Source organism: Lycorma delicatula, chromosome 2, assembly GCF_047948215.1.
Source record: "Lycorma delicatula isolate Av1 chromosome 2, ASM4794821v1, whole genome shotgun sequence".
Lineage (NCBI taxonomy): Eukaryota > Metazoa > Arthropoda > Insecta > Hemiptera > Fulgoridae > Lycorma > Lycorma delicatula.
Genome location: NC_134456.1, coordinates 58,369,187 through 58,390,055, shown reverse-complemented (window position 1 = coordinate 58,390,055; position 20,869 = coordinate 58,369,187). Strand labels below are relative to the sequence as shown.

Sequence of the window (20,869 nt, the reverse complement as noted above, 5' to 3'; positions counted from 1 at the left end):
CGGCTACCCCAGCCGTGGGAAAAGAGGCGCCACCTCCTCCCACACCGCAAAAGCCCCAACCGGTTTCGTCGACCGAAAAGGTAGCTGCCACAAAACCGACCAAATCCAGAATTAAGACTATCCCACAGGTGACAAAAGAACCCAAAAATTCAGGAAAACCTCATTGGGTGATCGCCAATACTTAAACTGCTGCTAAACCCGCAAAAGTTCCCGAGGCTCGGCGCCCTCCAAAGGTGGCGTCAAAAACACCCAGCCGCCCCGGCGGAAAAAAGCCGGAAGCCGCTTCCTCGAAGGAGATCGCCGGGGAGCCCTACTCTAAATACAGATTCAGTATTAGAAATAGAAAAGTGAAGATTAATTAAAAATTTTCTATAAAAATCATCAAAATTTTTTTATAAAAATCAATGTTTAATAGTTGAATAAATTAACTTTTCTCTAATTGTAACAACTAGTTAGACAGTACACTAAAAATTAATTTTTAATATCATAAAATTAATATCTACATTACATTGGCAATGATAATTCAATGCAAATAATTTAACATGCATTATCTGTATAAGCCTAATGAAATATTAATCATGACTCAATAGTGACCAAATTGTTACCTGCAGCACTGTATAAAGTTGGTAACCAGTCTGTTACATGCATAAATTGTTTTGAAACAGAAGATGTATTTTGAATGAGTGGACTCCAAACAGCAGCTGCAGTCCTAACACCTCCTTCCCAAACCGTAAACTTCTCCTGCAAATTTTTATTGCAGTTGTTTTATAAATGCTGTTATGATATGATAAAGGATTTTTTATACAACTAAATACAGAATGGAAATTAAACATTAATTAGGAGTCATAAGAATTGTAGTTAAGATAATATTATATTCTACAACTAAGAACAAATATATAATTATTGTGTTATAAGTCTTAGTGAATGATTACGTTGTGAATGACAGCTAAGAACAATGGTATCTTAAATGAATTGGTTCTAACTTGTTCATGGCAACTGGGACAATATTCATTGATTAGATGTAGATAGTTCAAATGTTGCACAACTGGAAAAAATGGATTTTCGACATTAAAAACATGTTCTTGATCGGAGAATAAGATGAAAATAAACATTTCTGAGAAAACTGTGCTGATTTGTATTGTATATATATATGTCGCACTGACCTACCAAGAAGTAACTGTATTTATGTTAAATGAAAAGTTTTTAAATATACTGTATTCCAGTAGCTATTTTTCATTCTGTGCTAATAAATAACTCTATTACTCAAAGAAGACTGTACTTTGTTAATAAAAATGTGAACTGGTCAGCAATCAGTCTGCAATGCACATTTTCTAGTAACTCTGTAACAAATACCATAATGGAAACCCCAGCAGAGTAAGATTCTGGTACCATTATCAACAGATTAGACTATTAATTGGAGACATTATGAGGTAATTATGCAGTTTAAAATTTTTCACTTTCTGCAAAAACATTTTTCCTCATCAGTCTCAAGTAAAGTATATTTCTCAGTTTTTCTTTACATTTGATTCTAATATGAGGTCAATGAATTCAAGATATAAATAACATTTATTTTAGCCACCTAAAACTTTTCTTACCTATAATTTATGATACGTAAGCGAATATGATCTTCACAGTTTTCTGTGTTGGCCTATCTGAAAAATCTAACACATGGTGCTCAAAACAACCACTACTTTGAATCAGAAGTATAGAGCTCTGTTACTCTTGGTGGTCCTCTGAACTCAAGTATCGTAATACATATCTTTAATCATGTTATATCAATTGTTATAAGCTATTGGGGTAAGTACTTAACCAATCATTAATGATAAATTATATTGTTTAAGAATCACCAAATATTATCAGCAGCAACAATTTTGATTTTTATAATAATTCTTTTTTACATTGATTACCTGATTTTTTTAGAGTTTGATTGAAATTTGTCTCCGGAAAAAAGGTCAACAAGAAAAAGAAATATTTTTTATCAACTATATAATCCAGCATCTTGCTTTGACATTGCAGCAATGTATTTCTTAATCAGTCTCCATTATCTTTTAATGAATTGTAACTTTTATTTGACTAAAGACTTTTTTATTAAAAGAAAAATGCATTAAGTACACAGTTCTAATTACATTACAGAACTTGAAAAATACCATTATTAAACATAAGACAGATTAATTTACACTGGCTCAATCTGAAGAAAAATCAAATCACTAATCAAATCAAATCAGTATTGCTATTATCATCACTAGTTGTAAAACTTGGCTAAAGATTGGTGTCATCTGTGTATATATAAGAACTGACTTAAAAAATAAAGACATGCTTACATGCTTTTGTTCAGATTCAACAAAAGCATGTAAAATTTCTTCTTCATTCACCTCAAATTCTTGTTGAATTATAAAAGGAGAATGCTTATAGATTAAAAACTCTCTAGAAGGTTTATAATAGAAAAAATATATATATATAATTTGATCTTGGTTGAACAGTAATATTAGTAATCAAGACTGTTGGAACATTTTTATCCTAGGAATGATGACCATTGAGACAACTGAAACCCACATGTGTTCAGGTATTCAAATTAAAGCTTCTGAATAAAATAAAACAAAGGTAACCTAAAATAATTTTAACACAAGATGTATAGAGTTTTGTAAAATAAACAAATAAAGATTAGAAGATGAATCTTCAAATTTATTGCTGAAATACATAAAAGACACACACACACACATACAAGTATACAATGTCCACATGTAAACAAGTCAGTCATTTGTAATACAACAGTTGTTCCACTCTGAAAAATAATATTCACCTAAAAGACTAATACCCTTTTATTCACCTTACAATTAGGACCAGAAAAACCCAGTAGGCCTAATTTTTAAACGCAAATGGGACTTGTAACCCAATGGGCCTGAATGGATCAAAACACATGTAACCTGTTAGTCCTGAAAGGGTTAAATTATTGAACAGTCTGCATATGCCAATGTTTAAATATTAAAAAAAAACCCTACTTATTTTAAAATTTAACTTTAAAAAGATAAAGTATTAATGATAGTCCATAATTTTCTTGGTTTTATATCAAAAATTAATATTTTTAATACTTACACCTCTGAATGGCTGATTGTTTCCCCAATTTGTATAACCAATATTTAATGGTGAACCATTATCTGATAAAAACACAATTATGCTATTTGATAGCAGTTCTGTTTCTTGCAGTGCTTTTAACACTTCACCCACTGAGTCATCAAGTTTAGAAACCATAGCTAATAACAAAAATTAATAAATGAGGTAGAAAAAATAATAAAAATAACAAAAGTATTTATAATACATTTAATAAACAATAAAAAAATATTATTTGTGCCTCCTTCAAACCAATAATTTATAAGATTAATAAATTTTCTTTTTTCCAAAATTAATAATATATAATTTCTTAGTAAACGATTTATGCACTATTACTAATGTAAACATTTATAAGAGTTCTGTGTTAATAAAAGATTTTTAAGCTAAATATCCTCCTCTATGAATCATGAGACCTTGCCGTTGGTGAGGGGGCTTGAGTGCTCAGGGATATAGAGTAGCTGGACCGAAGGTGCAACATATCGGAGAGGTATCTGTTGAGAGCCAGACTAAGGAATGATTCCTGAAAGAGGGCAGCAGTTCTTTCAGTAGTTGTTAGGGGCGTGAGTCACAATGACTTAAACGGCCATATCAACATCACTCAGTCCTCTGAGTACTGCGCAGCTGAAAGCAATGGAAAACTACAGCTGTTTTTTTCCAAGAAAATGTAGCTCTCTGCATTTTCATTTAACAAAAATGGACGCGCCTTCCTTGGTAAAATATTCCGGAGGTAAAATAGTCCCCCTTTCGGATCTCCGGGTGGGGACTACTAAGGAAGGGGTCACCAGAAAACTAAAAAATAACATTCTACGAGTCAGAGCGTGGAATGTTAGAAGCTTAAATAAGGTTGGTAGGCTACAAAATTTAAAAAGGGAAATGGATAGGGTGAATATGGATATAGTAGGAATTAGTGAGGTTCGGTGGGAAGAGGAAGGCGACTTTTGGGCAGGTAATTTTAGAGTAATTAACTCAGCGTCAAATAATGGGCAGGCAGGAGTAGGTTTCGTGATGAACAAAAAGATAGGGAGGAGAGTAGAGTATTTCAAGACGCATAGTGATAGAATCATTGTAATAAGGATAAAATCAAAACCTAAACCGACAACGATTGTTAACGTCTATATACCTACAAGCGCCCATGATGATGATGAGGTAGAGTGTGTATACGAAGAGATTGATGAAGCAATTAAACACGTAAAAGGAGATGAAAATTTAATAATAGTTGGAGATTGGAATGCAAGCATTGGAAAAGGCAAGGAAGGAAATATAGTGGGTGAATACGGGCTGGGCAAAAGGAATGAAAGAGGGGACCGACTTATAGAGTTTTGCACGAAGTATAATTTAGTAATCGCCAACACCCAATTTAAAAATCATAATAGAAGAATGTACACTTGGAAAAAGCCAGGCGATACTGCAAGGTATCAGATAGATTATATCATGGTTAAGCAAAGATTTAGAAATCAACTCGTTGACTGCAAAACTTACCCTGGAGCAGACATTGATAGCGACCATAATTTGGTGATAATGAAATGTAGATTGGGGTTTAAAAACCTGAAGAAAAGGTGTCAGATGAATCGGTGGAATTTAGAGAAGCTTGAGGAAGAGGAGGTAAAGAAGATTTTTGAGGAGGACATCGCAAGAGGTCTGAGTAAAAAAGATAAGGTAGAAAATGTAGAAGAAGAATGGGAGAATGTTAAAAGGAAATTCTTAAATCAGCAGAAGCAAACTTAGGCGGAATAAAGAGAACTGGCAGAAAACCTTTTTTAAAGGTTTTAAATTTTAAAAAATTAGGGTTCAAATACAAAGATAGAAGAACAATTGCTAACATGTATAGGAACCAAACAGCAACAGTAAATAATTGAAGAACATAAGAAAGAAGCCGTAATAAAAAACGGAGTCCGACAAGGATGTTCCCTATCTCCGCTACTTTTTAATCTTTACATGGAACTAGCAGTTAATGATGTTAAAGAACAATTTAGATTCGGAGTAACAGTACAAGGTGAAAAGAGAAAGATGCTACGATTTGCTGATGATATAGTAATTCTAGCCGAGAGTAAAAAGGATTTAGAAGAAACAATGAACGGCATAGATGAAGTCCTACGCAAGAACTATCTCATGAAAATAAACAAGAACAAAACAAAAGTAATGAAATGTAGTAGAAATAACAAAGATGGACCACTGAATGTGAAAATAGGAGGAGAAAAGATTATGGAGGTAGAAGAATTTTGTTATTTGGGAAGTAGAATTACTAAAGATGGACGAAGCAGGAGCGATATAAAATGCCGAATAGCACAAGCTAAACGAGCCTTCAGTAAGAAATATAATTTGTTTACATCAAAAATTAATTTAAATGTCAGGAAAAGATTTTTGAAAGTGTATGTTTGAAGTGTCGCTTTATATGGAAGTGAAACATGGACAATCGGAGTATCTGAGAAGAAAAGATTAGAAGCTTTTGAAATGTGGTGCTATAGGAGAATGTTAAAAATCAGATGGGTGGATAAAGTGACAAATGTAGACGTATTGCGGCAAATAGATGAAGAAAGAAGCATTTGGAAAAATACAGTTAAAAGAAGAGACGGACTTACAGGCCACATACTAAGGCATCCTGGAATAGTCGCTTTAATATTGGAAGACAGGTAGAAGGGAGAAATTGTGTAGGCTGGCCACGTTTGGAATATGCAAAATAAATTTTTAGGGATGTAGGATGTAGAGGGTATACTGAAATGAAACTACTAGCACTAGATAGGGAATCTTGGAGAGCTGCATCAAACCAGTCAAATGACTGAAGACAAAAAAAAAGGTAATATGTATTATCACTAACTAAATAATATTACTCCATATAATTACATGTAATAACTGTACTAATTAAAATAATCCATAAATAATTTTGTATATTAATTTATGTTATTCATTAATATAGCAGATACTAACACAAGTATATATTTATATATATATATATATATACTTGTATATATAATATCAAGCAGACTTTAGACCTAACAGGTCCTGCCCGGAACAGATCTTCAGCCTGAAAACGATAATCAAAATTAAAGACAACAGAAGCAAACCCATGATCTGCACATTTGTAGATTTCAAAAAAGCCTACGACTCCGTAGACAGACAATCTCTTTTCCAAATTCTAGAAGAGAGAGGACCAGGTCAGAAAACTCGAAGATTAATAGAACAAACATTAACTGGAACTAAATCTAAAATAAAATTTATGGGCGAAATCTCAGAACCCTTTGAAATTAAGACGGGTTTGAAACAAGGGGATGGACTCTCCCCCCTGTTATTTAACATAACATTGGACAAAGTGATGAAAGAGTAGGAAGATATACACTCAAATGGCAAAATACTGGAAACCGATTTCACTGGGATTCACAAAATTAAATTTAAGTATTCCTTACCTGGCATTTGCAGACAATTTGGCAATCCTTGCGGAAGACGAACGGACTGGGATAAAACAAATAGAAACACTCAAGGAATGTGCAGAAAAAGGTGGGACTACAAATTTCGTTTGAAAAAACAGATTCATCTGTTTCAGAATAGAAATCCCAAATTTAAACACAAAATATGGAGTAATAAACAAAGTCCCTCGCTTTAAATTCCTTGGAGAATTTATTACGCCGAACAGCTCTGAGAAACCAAGTCAATTAGACCGTCTCCAGATCAGGAAAGCTCTACGTTTAGTACAAAATCTCTACAACAAGAAATCCCTCTCGCGCCAAACAAAAATCCAGCATTACAACACAGTTATTAAACCCACAGCATTATATGCCAGTGAAACATTGATCTTAAATAGGAAAACCGAAATAGAGAAATAAAGAAACAGGAAAGGAAAATTATAAGGAAAATATTGGGACCGACAGACTGAAGAACGATACAGATTACAACCGGACGAAATTGTTGAATCATACTCTAATTAACTTAAGGAAAAGACAAACGAAATTCTTCGGACACCTTTACAGGCTACCGGAAAACCAACTGACCAAAAGAATAATCGCGTACTTACATCATTAAAGTTGCAATCCCATGGCTCGCAGAAACACGAAAAGATTTAGAACACGCCGGAATTACGCTGGAGAGGATCATAGAAACACATACAGAAATAAAATAGATAAATGGTAAGTTAAACCAGAAGGGCCGAAGCCTAAACAACATCGTCCGAAATGGTCTGAAGAACGGAAGAAGGCCTTTTCTGAAAGAGTGAAAAAATTTTGGAGGGAAAAGAAGAATGCCAAGCGAATGAAATATGAATCATGAATGCTTAACGTCTTCCATAGGGAAGTTCTCGACTTATAATAATAATAATAATATATATATATATATATATATATATATATATATATATATTATTATATATAATAATAATATATATATATACATTTTTGTGCAAGTATAATTTTATTACCATCAGTAAAGATCATTTTAGTAATTTAATTATATAAAATTGGTTTGAGCAAGCTGCGCAGATCATCCACTTAAATTATCAGAAAAAATATTATTAATCTATTTATTAAAAAATAATTCGTACACTGACCAACTGCAGTTTTTATAGTAACTAGGCCATAATAAATTCATAGTTGGAGTAAAGTTGTAGCAGAAACTTAGAAAAAAATAAATAATAATCCTAAGAAATTTGTCCAAGTAGAAAATCTGTTAACTATCAGTTATATCAGACAACTGTGCATGCTCTAGAATGACGCAGATATTGCGTAGTGGATAAAGAAAAAAAAATTACCATACACAAATTTAATAATTCAGGATATAAGTACACTAAATATTTCAATGCTGAAAGATTACAGAAACAGAAAACAATATCAAAGAAATCAAATGACTGATGACAAAAAAAATATATATTTTAAAGCAAAGAATTTATGACTGCTTTCACACCATAACATTCTAAACTGTCAACTGATTCTTTTATTCAGTTCTTTTGATACCTATCTTCTATTTTAAATCTATAATTAATATGGCTAATTCAATTTAATCCCATCTGATCTCACAAGCTCTAGAAGCGTTCTAGAATATTGTCATACAGTTCACAAGTGTATTAGCCAAGTCCCAATTCTTGTCTTCATCAAGTAAAGTTTTGTTTAGTTTTATCTCTATATTAAAATTTTTAATTTTGACTAATAATAATTCTCAATATTATAGCCATTTACAATGCCTATACAATAATATACAATACATTTATTATTATTATTATTATTAATAGCATATAATATTAATATTAGCACTAATATTTGTTCAATCAGCCAATACAACTCATATAAATTAAAATCAATCTTTAAATTGGATTATTTTAGATTGGATAGAATTTACTAAATCTAAATCCATGTGTGAAGATAATTAACCCTGACTAAAAAGTCACAGAAAGACTTTGTGTAGTCTGACCAAGGAGTACAAACTCAGTAGGATACTGAAAAATAAAGATTAGTTTCATATTTCAAACTCTTACCGGCGTATGTCCTACGATTTGCATCAGGAATATGTCTAAATTTATCTACAATCTTTTGTGGTGCCTCTAACCACTTCCCTTGATTTCCAGCATGAACTGCAAGATGTGCTAAGTACAAAAATAGTGGTTTCTTTTTATCATGATTTTTTATCACTTTTACTGCTTCCTCTGTAAAGACATCAGTAGCATACTTTCCCTGATACTCCCATGCAGGTTCTAAATTTCTTCTAAAATCCAAACCACCATAAGTGTCATTATCTCCCTGAAAGTAAATTTTATTACACTTAAAGAATTAGTTTCATTATATGTTAAGAAATATATATATTTATTTATTGAGAAAAAAATCTTTCATAAAGAATTGCTTTCATTGTATATTATTAATAAAGATTATTTTAATATAGATGAAAAAATTAAATTAATTTCATCTTCAATTATTAGACTACTTATAAAGTAATTAATATTTCAATGACACATTTTCAATTCTAATATTTTCTACACTATAGTAATTTTAAAATATTGCATATTAAAATTTTACAACTTACTGACTTGGCCATCATGAACCAAGCAAGTTTCAATTTTTCGTCATTCAATTTAATGAAAATAATATTTTTAAATGTTTGCAATAAAATTAATGTTTTTTGAACGAAATGGATTATCATATACAGGGTCTATTTTGGCCCACCCAATCAAACTGAATGATGTTGTAGGGGTGCTAGTGAACATATGGTTAAGAAATGCATATGAATTATTAAATCACTAAGTTTCCAAATTTTTATTATTTTTCAAGTTTTAATGTGTCTGCAGGTTTCAATATGATGTATATAATTAAAAATTTCTGGATTAAAATGAGAAAACATGTCTTGAGTCATTTTTTTTTATAAACACAAGTATCCAGTGAAGACATTTGTTGACTGTATTATCATAAATACTTGTTCATTATCATTATTAATTTATTAAAGATTATACGAGGTGTGTGAGTAAAGTAATGAGACTGACTTTTTACTTACCAAAGTTTTTATTTTTTTCATACAACAATATTATCCCCTTCAAAGTAGTTCCCTTGGGCAGCTATACACCGGCGGAGTCTTTGTTCCCACTTCTGGTAGCAGCGCTGGAAGGCTTCAACTGGTAGGGCTTTTAACTGGTCAGTCACAGTCTTTTGAATGTTCTCCAGAGTTAAAAAATGACGTCCATTTAAGACATGTTTCAATTTGGGGAAAAGGAAAAAGTCACAAGGACTCAAATCAGGTGAATAGGGTGGTTGAGGAAACGTCAGAATGCGTTTTGAGGTCAAAAATTTCCTGATGGAAATGGCCGCGTGACCGGGGTGTTGTCATGATGAAGCATCCACTTGTCTGCAATGTCTGGTCTCACGCGAATCACTCTTTTCCTGAGCCTTTCAAGGACACCTTTGTAAAACACTTGGTTAACAGTTTGTCCTAGAGGAAAAAATTCTTTATGCACGTACCCTACTGTCAAAAAAGCAAATCAGCATGGTTTTGATCTTTGATTTGCTCATTCGACATTTTTTCGGTCGAGGAGATGACGGAGTGTGCCATTCATCGCTTTTGCCGCTTGGTTCCAGGATCGTACTCAAATACCCAGAATTCATCACCTGTGGTCACACGATTGAAGAATTCTTGGTTATTGTCAATCCTCTCAAGAAGATCAACGCACACGTTTCTTAGATTGTCCTTCTGTTCCGTTGTGAGGTTTTTCGGCACAATTTCGCACAAACCTTTCGCATGACCAAATCGTCTGTCAAAATTTGATGTACGGTGAAAGTGTTTAAATTTAACTGTTCACTTATCATCCTTATTGTTAAACGACGGTCTGATCTCACAAGAACCCTCACACGCTCAACGTTTTCATCAGATTTTAAAGTTGAAGGTCTCCCTGAGCGAGGTTGAACTTCAACGGGTTCTCGGCCTTTCAAAAATGATTTGTGCCAGCGGAAAACATGTGCTCTTGATAAGCAATGTTCCTCATAGGCCTGTTTTAGTTTTTCAAAGGTCACACTCATAGATTCCCCAAGTTTAACACAAAACTTGATCGCACAATGTTGCTCTAAATTCCGATGCTCCATTTTCGTAAAACACAAGAAAAACACAACTTGAAGGGAGTTGAAACGTACTGAGCATGTAGAAGGGATGAACAAACTGGTCTAGCACAGACTGGTAGACACAGGGTTGCCAGATCGCTCGCAGTGTTACCAGTCTCATTACTTTTCTCACACAAATCGTATATTAATGATTGTAGTAATAATATTATGAATCAAAAATACAAACACTTTGCTTTCTTGTTAAGTCTTGACAAAATGTATTATTTTGGAATTTATTTCATCATCAACATAAAATTATTATAGAATTCACATTAAATAAAAATATATTAAAATAAAATTTTATTAAACAACCAAGTTGGTAATATAAATTAAAATTTTCTATCACCACCTTGTAGATAATGAAATGATGTCATAACTTTAGAATAAGTGTTCATAACAGTTTAGCTAATATTAGTATTTTATTATTTCCAAAATCCTTATTATTACCCAGTTTTCTTATTATAAATTTTTTTTCTGAATTTTTACGGGCATCGACTGCTAGGATCATTAGCCCTCGTCACATTCTTTAAAAGAAATTAGTATCACCATCAGGATCTTCATACGTAAGGGTGTAAAGGGCCCTTACATTTTATTTAAAAGCACAACCAACATAAAAACATTACACAGACAAAACAACACTTCTGGGATGTAAAGGGCCCCGATATTAAAATTTGAGATAAGGTTCTCAAAAAGACCATGAAATTAAAAATACAACTTATCAATACCATTTCTTTCTTCTACCTGTCTCGTTTATAGTTTGTTTAAGCACCCTGGGGGCGACAAGAATCGCCATGAAGCAGTATATTAGTCGCGCCAGGATGCCGTGGCAGTTGGTTCCTTATAAACAAGCTACAGGCATCCATTGCGCTTACCCATAGCCTCGCGCCCTCAGTTTACCCTTGAGGGTCCCCCATGTCACTGCTCTGGGTGTGTCCCTTGGACACACCCCGAACTCCCTGCTCAAGAATGCAGACGAGCCAGGATGGCCTAGGCAAGAGGGCTACCTCCCGTCACTACACGTGCCACGCTTTGAGTCTCCCACATACATAAAGAATTCCACTTAGAGTCTTTAACACAGCTTTAAAAATTTTTCAACTTTTACAAACTTCTAAAAAGTCCACTGGCGTGTAAAAATGCAACTATCTTTTCTTCATTTCCATTATCCAGATCAGCAGTAATGTCACTTCTTAGACGGAACCTCTTTCTGAGGTCCTCATATATTGTACACTCTTCTATTAGATGCTTAATTGTAAGTGTTTTATTGCAAACACCGCACATTAGTCTCTCTTCGCCGGTTAACAAATATGAATTTGTCAATCGCATGTGACCGATTCTAAGTCTGGTCACAGCTACTTGTTCACGGCGAGTCAACTTAAAGTCGCTTTTCCATTTATATGGAGAAGTTTTCACTGAGTTTAATTTTGAATTTAAACTCCTCCAATCAGTATTCCATTTGTTTCTTACTATGTTCGTCAGACAGTTTTTAACATCTGCCACTCTTACAGGAAATGCATCCAAATTATCGCAGACTGTTGCCTTTCTGGCAGCTTCGTCTGTGCTTTCATTACCTGTAATACCAGCATGCCCCGGAGTCCATAGAAATACGCATCGCTGTCCTCGTTGGTTTAGAACATACAAAATGGACAGGATGTTTGAAATTAGGACATCCTTAATGTTTTTGTTCCGAACTGCAACAAGTGCATTTAGAGAATCGGAACATATTAGCACTCTCTCTTCGCAATAGTGTTCTGTGTAGCGAAGAGCTTCTGAATGGCAGTAAGTTCTGCCATATAAACACTGGCAATATCTGGCAGTTTCCAAGAATGGGCTTCTCCATTTACATATATGGAGCATCCAACACCATGTTCGGTTTTAGAACCGTCAGTATAAATTCTAATATATTCTTCATAACTACTGACGGTTGCCAAAAATTCCTGTTAGATGATCACTGCTGGTTTCTTTTTTATTTCTCCCTGAGAAAGATCCAACCTTGTATTTACCGCTGGCAAGAGCCAAGGCGGTATTTCTCTTGTGGAAATTGCAAGAGTCTCCGGAATAGCAATTTCGTATTTTCTTCTTAATTCGTGGTACCTAATTCCGGCTGGTCTGGAATAGGTAGCACGATGTTCGTATAATGCAGCCATAGGATGATTATTAAGAAGTTTGTTATTTATATGGGCAGGAAAAGCCCATATATTTGCTGCGTATCTTAGCAAAAGGATCTCTCTTCTATAATGTAATGGCAGTATTCCGGCTTCAGACATTAGACTAGTCGCCGGACTTGTGCGGAAAGCGCGTGTTGCATATTTTATTCCGCTATTGTGAATAACGTCTAACTTTCTTAAATGCGACTTCCTAGCGGATGAATGTACAATACATCCGTAGTCGAGTTTCGATTGAACCAATGCCTTATACAATCTCAATAATATCTCTTTATCAGAGCCCCAATTAATGTTCGATAAACATTTAATAATGTTTAGGGCTTTTTTGCATCTAACACTCAAGTCCTGTATGTATAGTCCCCACGTAAGGGATTTATCCAATACTAGTCCTAAACATCTCACGTTTTCTTTATATTGTATTGGATCATTGCCAATTCTCAACATAGGACTTTGATGAGGAATTCTCTTCCTACAGAAGTGTACACAACACGTTTTTTCTGGTGAAAATTGGAATCCATTATTCCTCGCAACTTCATTTAGAGCGTTGATCGCCCGTTGCAATTTGTACTTCACCACAGCAGTCTTGTTGCTGGCATACACAATTACCAAATCATCAACATAGACGCTTTTGCTGATTTCTACTGGAATGGCTAATATCAATTTATTAATGGCGATGGTAAACAAGGTACCGCTCAACGGCGAACCTTATAATATGCCATTTTTCAACATTCTTTCAGATGAATATTCATTGTTGACACGTACTTGGTCATTCATATAGTTGCTGAGCAATATTGGCAGATTTCCACGAATGCCCCATTCATGTATCTGGAGCATTACTGCATGTCGCAAGGTCATATCGAAAGCCTTCTGAAGATCAAAGAAGACTCTCCGACACAATGTTTTCTTGTAATAAAGCTGTTATATATAATATTCTCTATGTTGATCATTTGATCGGTGGTAGAGTGGTATTGTCGAAAACCTGCTTGATATGGTGATATCAGGTTTTCTTTTTCTAAAACCCAGACGAGTCGATTATTAATCATTTTTTCGAGTATTTTTCCCATAGCGCACGTCAAGGAGATGGGACGATAGCTATTGGGATCTGTTAAATTTTTATTTTTATTTGGTACTGGAACAACATTCCACTGCTGCGGGTACATTCCATTCCGCAATATTTGATTATACAGTTCTAATAGTTTGCGTTTTGCATTGGTATTCAGCTGCCTGATCATATTATAATGGATTTCATCCGGACCAGCAGCTGTGTTGCCTGCTTTCTCCAACGCTTTCATGAATTCTTCTATTTTAAATGGTACATTATATTAGTAATTATACTCAGTACGGAAATTTAGTAGACCTTCAAGTTCTTTTTTCGCTCGAAAATCTTCTTCGTAGTTAGCCGTTTTGCTGGCTTTCTCGAAGTGAATGTTTAATAACTCTGCCATTTCGTTTGGAGTGTCCTTAATTTCGTCTTCATCTTGAAGGCTAGTTATAGGTGAAAAATTTTTACGCCCACAAATCGCCTTTCCGCCAAACATCTGATGCAGTAGTGGTTCTGTCGATGGATGACACGTATTGCTGCCAGGATCGTTTCTTCGGGTCTATCATGAGACGTTTTGCATACGCCCTGTATTTCTTAAAGGCAATAAGATTTTCTAGGGTTGGACGTTTCTTAAGGACATTATACGCTCTTTTCTTTCTTTTAATAGCTTCACTTATTTCATCGTTCCACCATGGAATGGGTCGTTTCGTAAGTTTCCCAGATGTTTTGGGAATGAATCTCGATGCCGACTCAAGTATCGCATTTGTTATAGCGTCGACATCGTCCCCGATAACTCCAGTTGTTTCAGGGAGGATTGTTCTAGCCGTGAAGCTCGTCCAATCTGCCTTTTCAAACAACCATCTTTTAGAGATGGGATATGTTTTTCTTGTAACATCAGTTACAATTTGCACCGGGAAATGATCGCTTCCATGCAAATCGTCTAAGACATGGAAGCTGTACCTCGGTGCTATCGATCCGCTCATAAGTGCAAGATCTGTACAGGACGTCGACCCATCTCTGGTACTGAAAAAGGTTCCTGACCCGTCGATTAAAATAATAAGTTCAGAGTTCATCAGGAACCTTTCCAGTTCTCTTCCGCGGGGATCTACTCGATCCGATCCCCAAAGAGAATTATGAGCATTAAAATCACCCACCAATAAGACAGGTGGGGGAAGCTCTGATACTAATCGCGCTATGTCATCCTCCTTCCAATCAAAATTCGGTAAGTATATGCTGCAGACAGTGACCTGAAGCGGACGATTCATTCTAATGGCGACTGCTTATAGGTTTGTATTTAGAACAACCGCTTCAGTGGTAGCTCTGGTCGATGTTAATATGGCTACTCCACCTCTAACTCTAACATTTGGCAGTTGATCGCGCCGAAATATGTCATAACCTTTTAATTTAAAATTTTAATTTCGGCTGAAATGTGTTTCTTGCAGACATATACAAATCGGGTCTACATCATGTACCAAGCGTTGGAGCTCATGGATGTTTGAAGAACATCCATTGATGTTCCATTGTACAATCGACTCGCTAATTTTAAATTAAATTATAGTCTGGGTTTGCCTTTCAGCCATCCCTTTTTTCTTTTTTCTCCATACTACGAACAGCATCGTGTTCGCGGAGAACGTCGTCGCCCGGTTCCAGTCTCCGAATCGGAGACAACAGAAGCCGCCGAGGACGACGGGCATGCATCGACGCCGGTTTCAGGCGCCGATTGAGAGGCGGCAACTTGGCCAACCCCCGACACGGGAGCAGCACCGGTCACCACCTGTGGAAGGGGGGATACTTGCCCCCCTTGTGTGGATATTTGTGGCCTCTGTGGTTTAGAGGCCACCTCAGTTGCAGGAGGCTTGGCAGCCTCCATAACACACTCTTTCTTCTTATCCTGAAGGATCTCGCTGAGACGGACTTGACATTCTGGTTTGCCGTCCGTTTTCTTCTCTACATGAGCAACTTTCATTTTTATAGATTTATCTTCAGCAAGCTGTACCACTATCTTTGGCTTAACAAATTCTTTGCTGCTGAAAGGCTTCATCTTGTTTTCGATGATCCTTTCAATCATGTTAGCCAAAGTAGGCGCAAGTTTGTTTATAATTTGTGTCTCATCTACAGCAATTGGAGCAGGAACAACAGCCGCAGCCTGAGCATAGGTTGTTGTTGCTCTAGGTCTGCGGGCATTTACAATCTTCTTTGCTTCGATGTAGCTGACCTTTTGCAGGGTTTTTACTTCCTGCCCAGCTACCTCGTCTTTGTATACAGGACAGTTCCTGGATCTACAGGAATGCTGTCCTTTGCAGTTGATACAAGTAGGAGGCTCCTTACATGGCTCTCCATCATGTACTTCGTCACCGCACACGCATATTTGCGGTCTCTCACATCTAACAGCGGTGTGGCAAAAGCGTTGGCACTTAAAACATCGCATTGGTTGCGGGACAAATGCTCGCACGTCTAATCGGTGTATGCCCGCTCTTATCTTCTTCGGTAAGGTTGACCGGTTAAAAGTAAGAATATGAAAGGCTGAAGGTAGGACTTCGCCATTCCTTCTCATGTTCAATCTCCGACACTCTAATACTCCTTGCGATGCTAATTCTTCCACAATTTCCTGCTCGGTGCAGTTAAGAAGATCCCGACAGACCACAACACCCCTTGAGGTGTTAAGCGTGCCGTGGGGATCGACGCGTACAGCAAAATCTCCTATCTTTTGGAGCCCTAGGATCTTCTGAGACTGTGCATCATTCACAGTCTCCACATGAAGTCCATTAAAGGTTTTTCTTATTTCTTTCACAGGGCCTCCAGCACATTTAGTTATTTCCCGACCAATGAGAAAAGGACTCATCTCGAGAAATTACCATCCTCCTTTGTAATGACCAGATATTTAGGCTTTGGAACATTACTATTCTTGAAAAAAGCTTTTTGTAAGCTTTTTCTAGCTTTACATTCAATTTTCTTAAACTCCACACTCTTTCTCCGTTTCGCCTCAGGCGAAACGGCTGGTTCTAAACGAGGGTGTTTTCGTGAACCCTCTGCCACGTTTGTTTGTTCAATATTCATGAACCGTTAATCCCTTCTGTAGTAAGGCTAGCCGCCGGGGTACACCCCCACTCTAGGGCTACCAACCCTGGAGGTCCGTTCCGGTACTCCGGTGGAACCGGCATATGTCTTGGCAGAGAGCGGATGCGCAGTCTCTGCACTGACTCCAGGCCCCTACACACGGAGGTTTTCAGGGCTCCCATGCCCCGAAAAACATGGGCACCTTAACTACATGCTTGCCATCGCGGGGGGCATGTGGACAACGAAAGGCCTCCGTTATACCAGCAAATAACTTCGACCGTGGCCGCCACATCGCCAGCTCTAATGGTGGTATCAATCCATGTCCTTAATCGTTAATAAAGTCGTACCTGCAGGTGGCCGCGAAATGTAAGGTTAGAAACGCCGGTTAGCCAGCTATATGTAATGTACGTAAGTACAGCTGTTGCCGCCCTGGACGTGGAACATAGATGCTGTGTTCCGGACGTGGGGATTATCTACCTCAGGGCATAAATTATTATTATTATTAATAATAAGTTTCTCCTTTGATTTTTTCAAATATTTAATTAGTCTGAAAAAGAAGAGAGAGCTATATGCTAAATTTAAAAGTAGAAATGTTGATGAATACAAATATCCTTTGACTCCATGAAAAGGGTAAAAAACATTCTGGCTCGAGATAAAATTAAGAAGTCCCATTATGCAGAAAGTAAACTTTACACAAAATCTAAAGATTTTTTAAGTACATAAAAGCATTTACAACTGAAGCTAAATCTATCAGGCCTCTTAATGTTAATAACCAATAACTATCGAATACACAAGAACTGTGCACACACTAAGTTGACTACTTAAACAAAATTCAATTTACCAAATAGATAAAGATTGTGGTTACCATAACATTGTTGAAAACAATGATCTAGTAGACCCCTCAGCAGTTACAACAAAACACCTCACCTAACTATAAAAATACTAAACCCCAGTCTTTTTGGCCCATAGGCAAAATCTGTTTTCAGAGTTCACTCAAAAGTGTTTGAAAAAGTAGTTCATAAATAATTTACATCAGTTTTTTAAATATCATATTTAAAAAATATAGTCAATGTCCTTGAATTATATAGATGATGAATTTCTTAGGATCTATTGTAAATAATAGAAACAGAATAAAACAGTTTATTTTGACTTCCAGAAAGTATGCGATACTGTCCTTTATAATTCTGCTAAAGAATTAAGCGACTATGATAGCACTAAATCACTGTTAAAATGAAAGATTAAATCCTACCTGTCTGGTAGAACTTTTAAAGTAAGAAAAAAAATTATTATTTGTTATTGTGATTTCCAGATTGTTTCTATATTATTATTGTGGGTTTATATTTTATCATTTGTACTCACATATTTGAAAGTTTACCAATGAAGATATGTTTTCCATACCTTTTAGTTATTGCAGTGATCTGAAGAAATAAAAATAAATGAATAAACAGAATGATATGAATTCCTAATGTGGACTGAATTGTTATGACTACACAATGATAATAAATTTTAAAATGTAAATCATTTTGTTATTTGGTTGTATCAAGACATTTTAATTAATGACAATGTTATTTTACAATGTTCATTTTACTTTACTGATTTTTATAAAATTTTATCTAAGTATGATTTTATCATAATTGTGTAACTTGTAATTCATTTTTCAAGAAGTCATTCTCAAAGATAATACACTTTGGTGCATGTTTTTAAACTAGCTATTATTATATTTTATCTAGTGTTTATTATTTTTAATATTGTGTTTAATATATAATTATTTTAAAATTTTAACCAGTAGCAGAATTTTTTTTTCTTTTTATAATTCATAACTTCAATCCTATCCAAGTAAACTTGAACTTCAATCCTATTCAAACGTGATTGTGAATACTTAGAACATGTACTGAATGTGGAATGTGATTTGCATTTTAATATTATAAGTAGTATAAACAGATACGTACATTACATACTGTAGCAAATGTATTTAAAAAACACTGTAATACGAGGGTTATTTTTTCAAGGTCCGATCGGTCGCGAAATAAAAACCCGCGCAAAAATCGGATGAACCTTTGCGCATATGTGTTGCGCAGCATCTGTAGTATGGCCTTCAATCACGACGCGTCACTTGGTTTGTTATAAACACGCAGCTAGCACGTAAACATATCTACAACAATAGCATCTCCCGCCAAGTGTGAAGTGCGTGCGGTAATTCGATTTCTTCAGGCTGAGGGGTGTAACGTAGCTGAAATTCATCGACGAATAAGTAATGTGTACGGTGAAACTTCAGTGAGTGACAGCAAAGTGCGGCAATGGTGTAGGAACTTTAAAGCAGGACGTACAGATGTTCATGATGCAGGCGGTCAGGGAAGGAAGCGAGTATCAACTGATGATCTCGTTGAGCGAGTGGATGAGGCAATTCGAGAAAATCGTCGGTTCACAATTTCTGTATTGAGTGATTCGTTTCCTGAAATTTTAAGGTCAGCTCTCTACACCATTGTGAGTGAGAGACTTCAGTACCGCAAACTGTGTGCAAGATGGGTTCCCAAGATGCTGTCCGACCATCACAAAACAATAAGAATGGACGCCTCTCTAACGTTTCTCCAGCGCTACCACAATGAAGGAGAAGATTTTTTGAGCAAAATTGTCATAGGGAACGAGACGTGGGTCCATTTCGAAACTGAAGAAACAAAAGAACAATCCAAACAATGGATGCATTCTCATTCTCCCAGTAAACCAAAGAAGTTCAAGCGGACCTTCTCCAACAGAAAGTGTATGGCTACTGTGTTCTGGGACCGGTTCTCTTTTCTGGAATTCATGGAACGTGGCACGACCATCACTGCAGCCTCATACTACGTGACTCTTCAACGTCTACGAAGGGCAATTCAGAATAAACGGAGAGGAATGTTGTCATCGGGCATTGTCTTTCTCCATGATAATGCTCGGCCGCACACTGCAGCTGTAACAAAGAAGCTCCTGCAGCGTTTTCGTTGGGAAGTGTTTGATCACCCACCATACAGCCCGGACTTGGCTCCATCCGATATTCACCTCTTTGCTCACATGAAACGCTGGCTAGGAAGATAACATTTTGGCACAGACATCGAGCTGCAGACCAGCGTAGAAACATGTCTGAAAATACAAGCGGCTCCGTTCTATGACGAGGGTATTGGAAAGTTGGTACCACGCTACGACAAATGTCTAAATCGGAGTGGCGACTAGTAGAGAAATAGCGTAACTATGTAAGTACTTGTTACAAATAAAAAAGTTTTTATTTTCACTGTGGTTTTAATTTCGTGACCGATCGGACCTTGAAAAAAAATAACCCTCGTATTTTACCTGATCTTCTAGGAGATGATCATAGTAACTGATAAAGCCATTGTAGTATCCAAGATGGCTATCAAAACCTCTTCGGACAGGAGTACAGTCAAATGAGTAATGGCCAAGATGCCATTTACCAACCATTCTTGTTGAATAACCCAATTGTTTTAATCGATCAGCTATTGTCTTTTCGTTTAGTGGCAAAGTACGCCTTTCTGATGCAGAAAGCGGTGAACCTTGCATACCTGAATAACAAAACTCAAAAGTGTTATTTGGTATTATGATATTTTTCATTACAATAATAATTTATTTGCACAATTAGTTCTGAAAAATAATTTACTAATTGTTTTCAACTCCTTAAGAATTCAGTACAATTTTAAAGGTAACTGCAGTTGTCAAATATTCACAGAAGTTAGTCTAGGAATACCTTTAGCTACTCCAGATTTATTTTTATGTCCATCATTAATATTACTTACTTTTTAAAACTGGTGAAAACTTGCACAGACATTTACGAGAGTCGGGCCTCCCACAACCGTTAGCATTAGGAATAAACTGGATGAAATTTACCAGAAAATCTTAAAACTTAAAACAATTCATATACAGTCCAGATTTATTTCCCTGTGAGTTCTTTTTGTTTGGAC

General features: G+C 35.8%; 1 protein-coding gene across 1 annotated transcript in view; it reads right to left on the bottom strand.

Moving 5' to 3' along the window:
* The window catches only part of LOC142320183 (arylsulfatase B-like), a 37,576-nt gene that overhangs the window by 10,466 nt on the left and 6,241 nt on the right, over nt 1-20,869 (bottom strand). Inside the window, exons 4-7 of the mRNA XM_075357867.1 lie at nt 20,247-20,473; nt 8,564-8,825; nt 3,094-3,251; nt 606-741 (exon numbers count right to left, since the gene is read on the bottom strand). Of these exons, the coding sequence (XP_075213982.1) occupies nt 606-741; nt 3,094-3,251; nt 8,564-8,825; nt 20,247-20,473 (783 nt within the window). The remainder of the gene's footprint in view (nt 1-605; nt 742-3,093; nt 3,252-8,563; nt 8,826-20,246; nt 20,474-20,869) is intronic.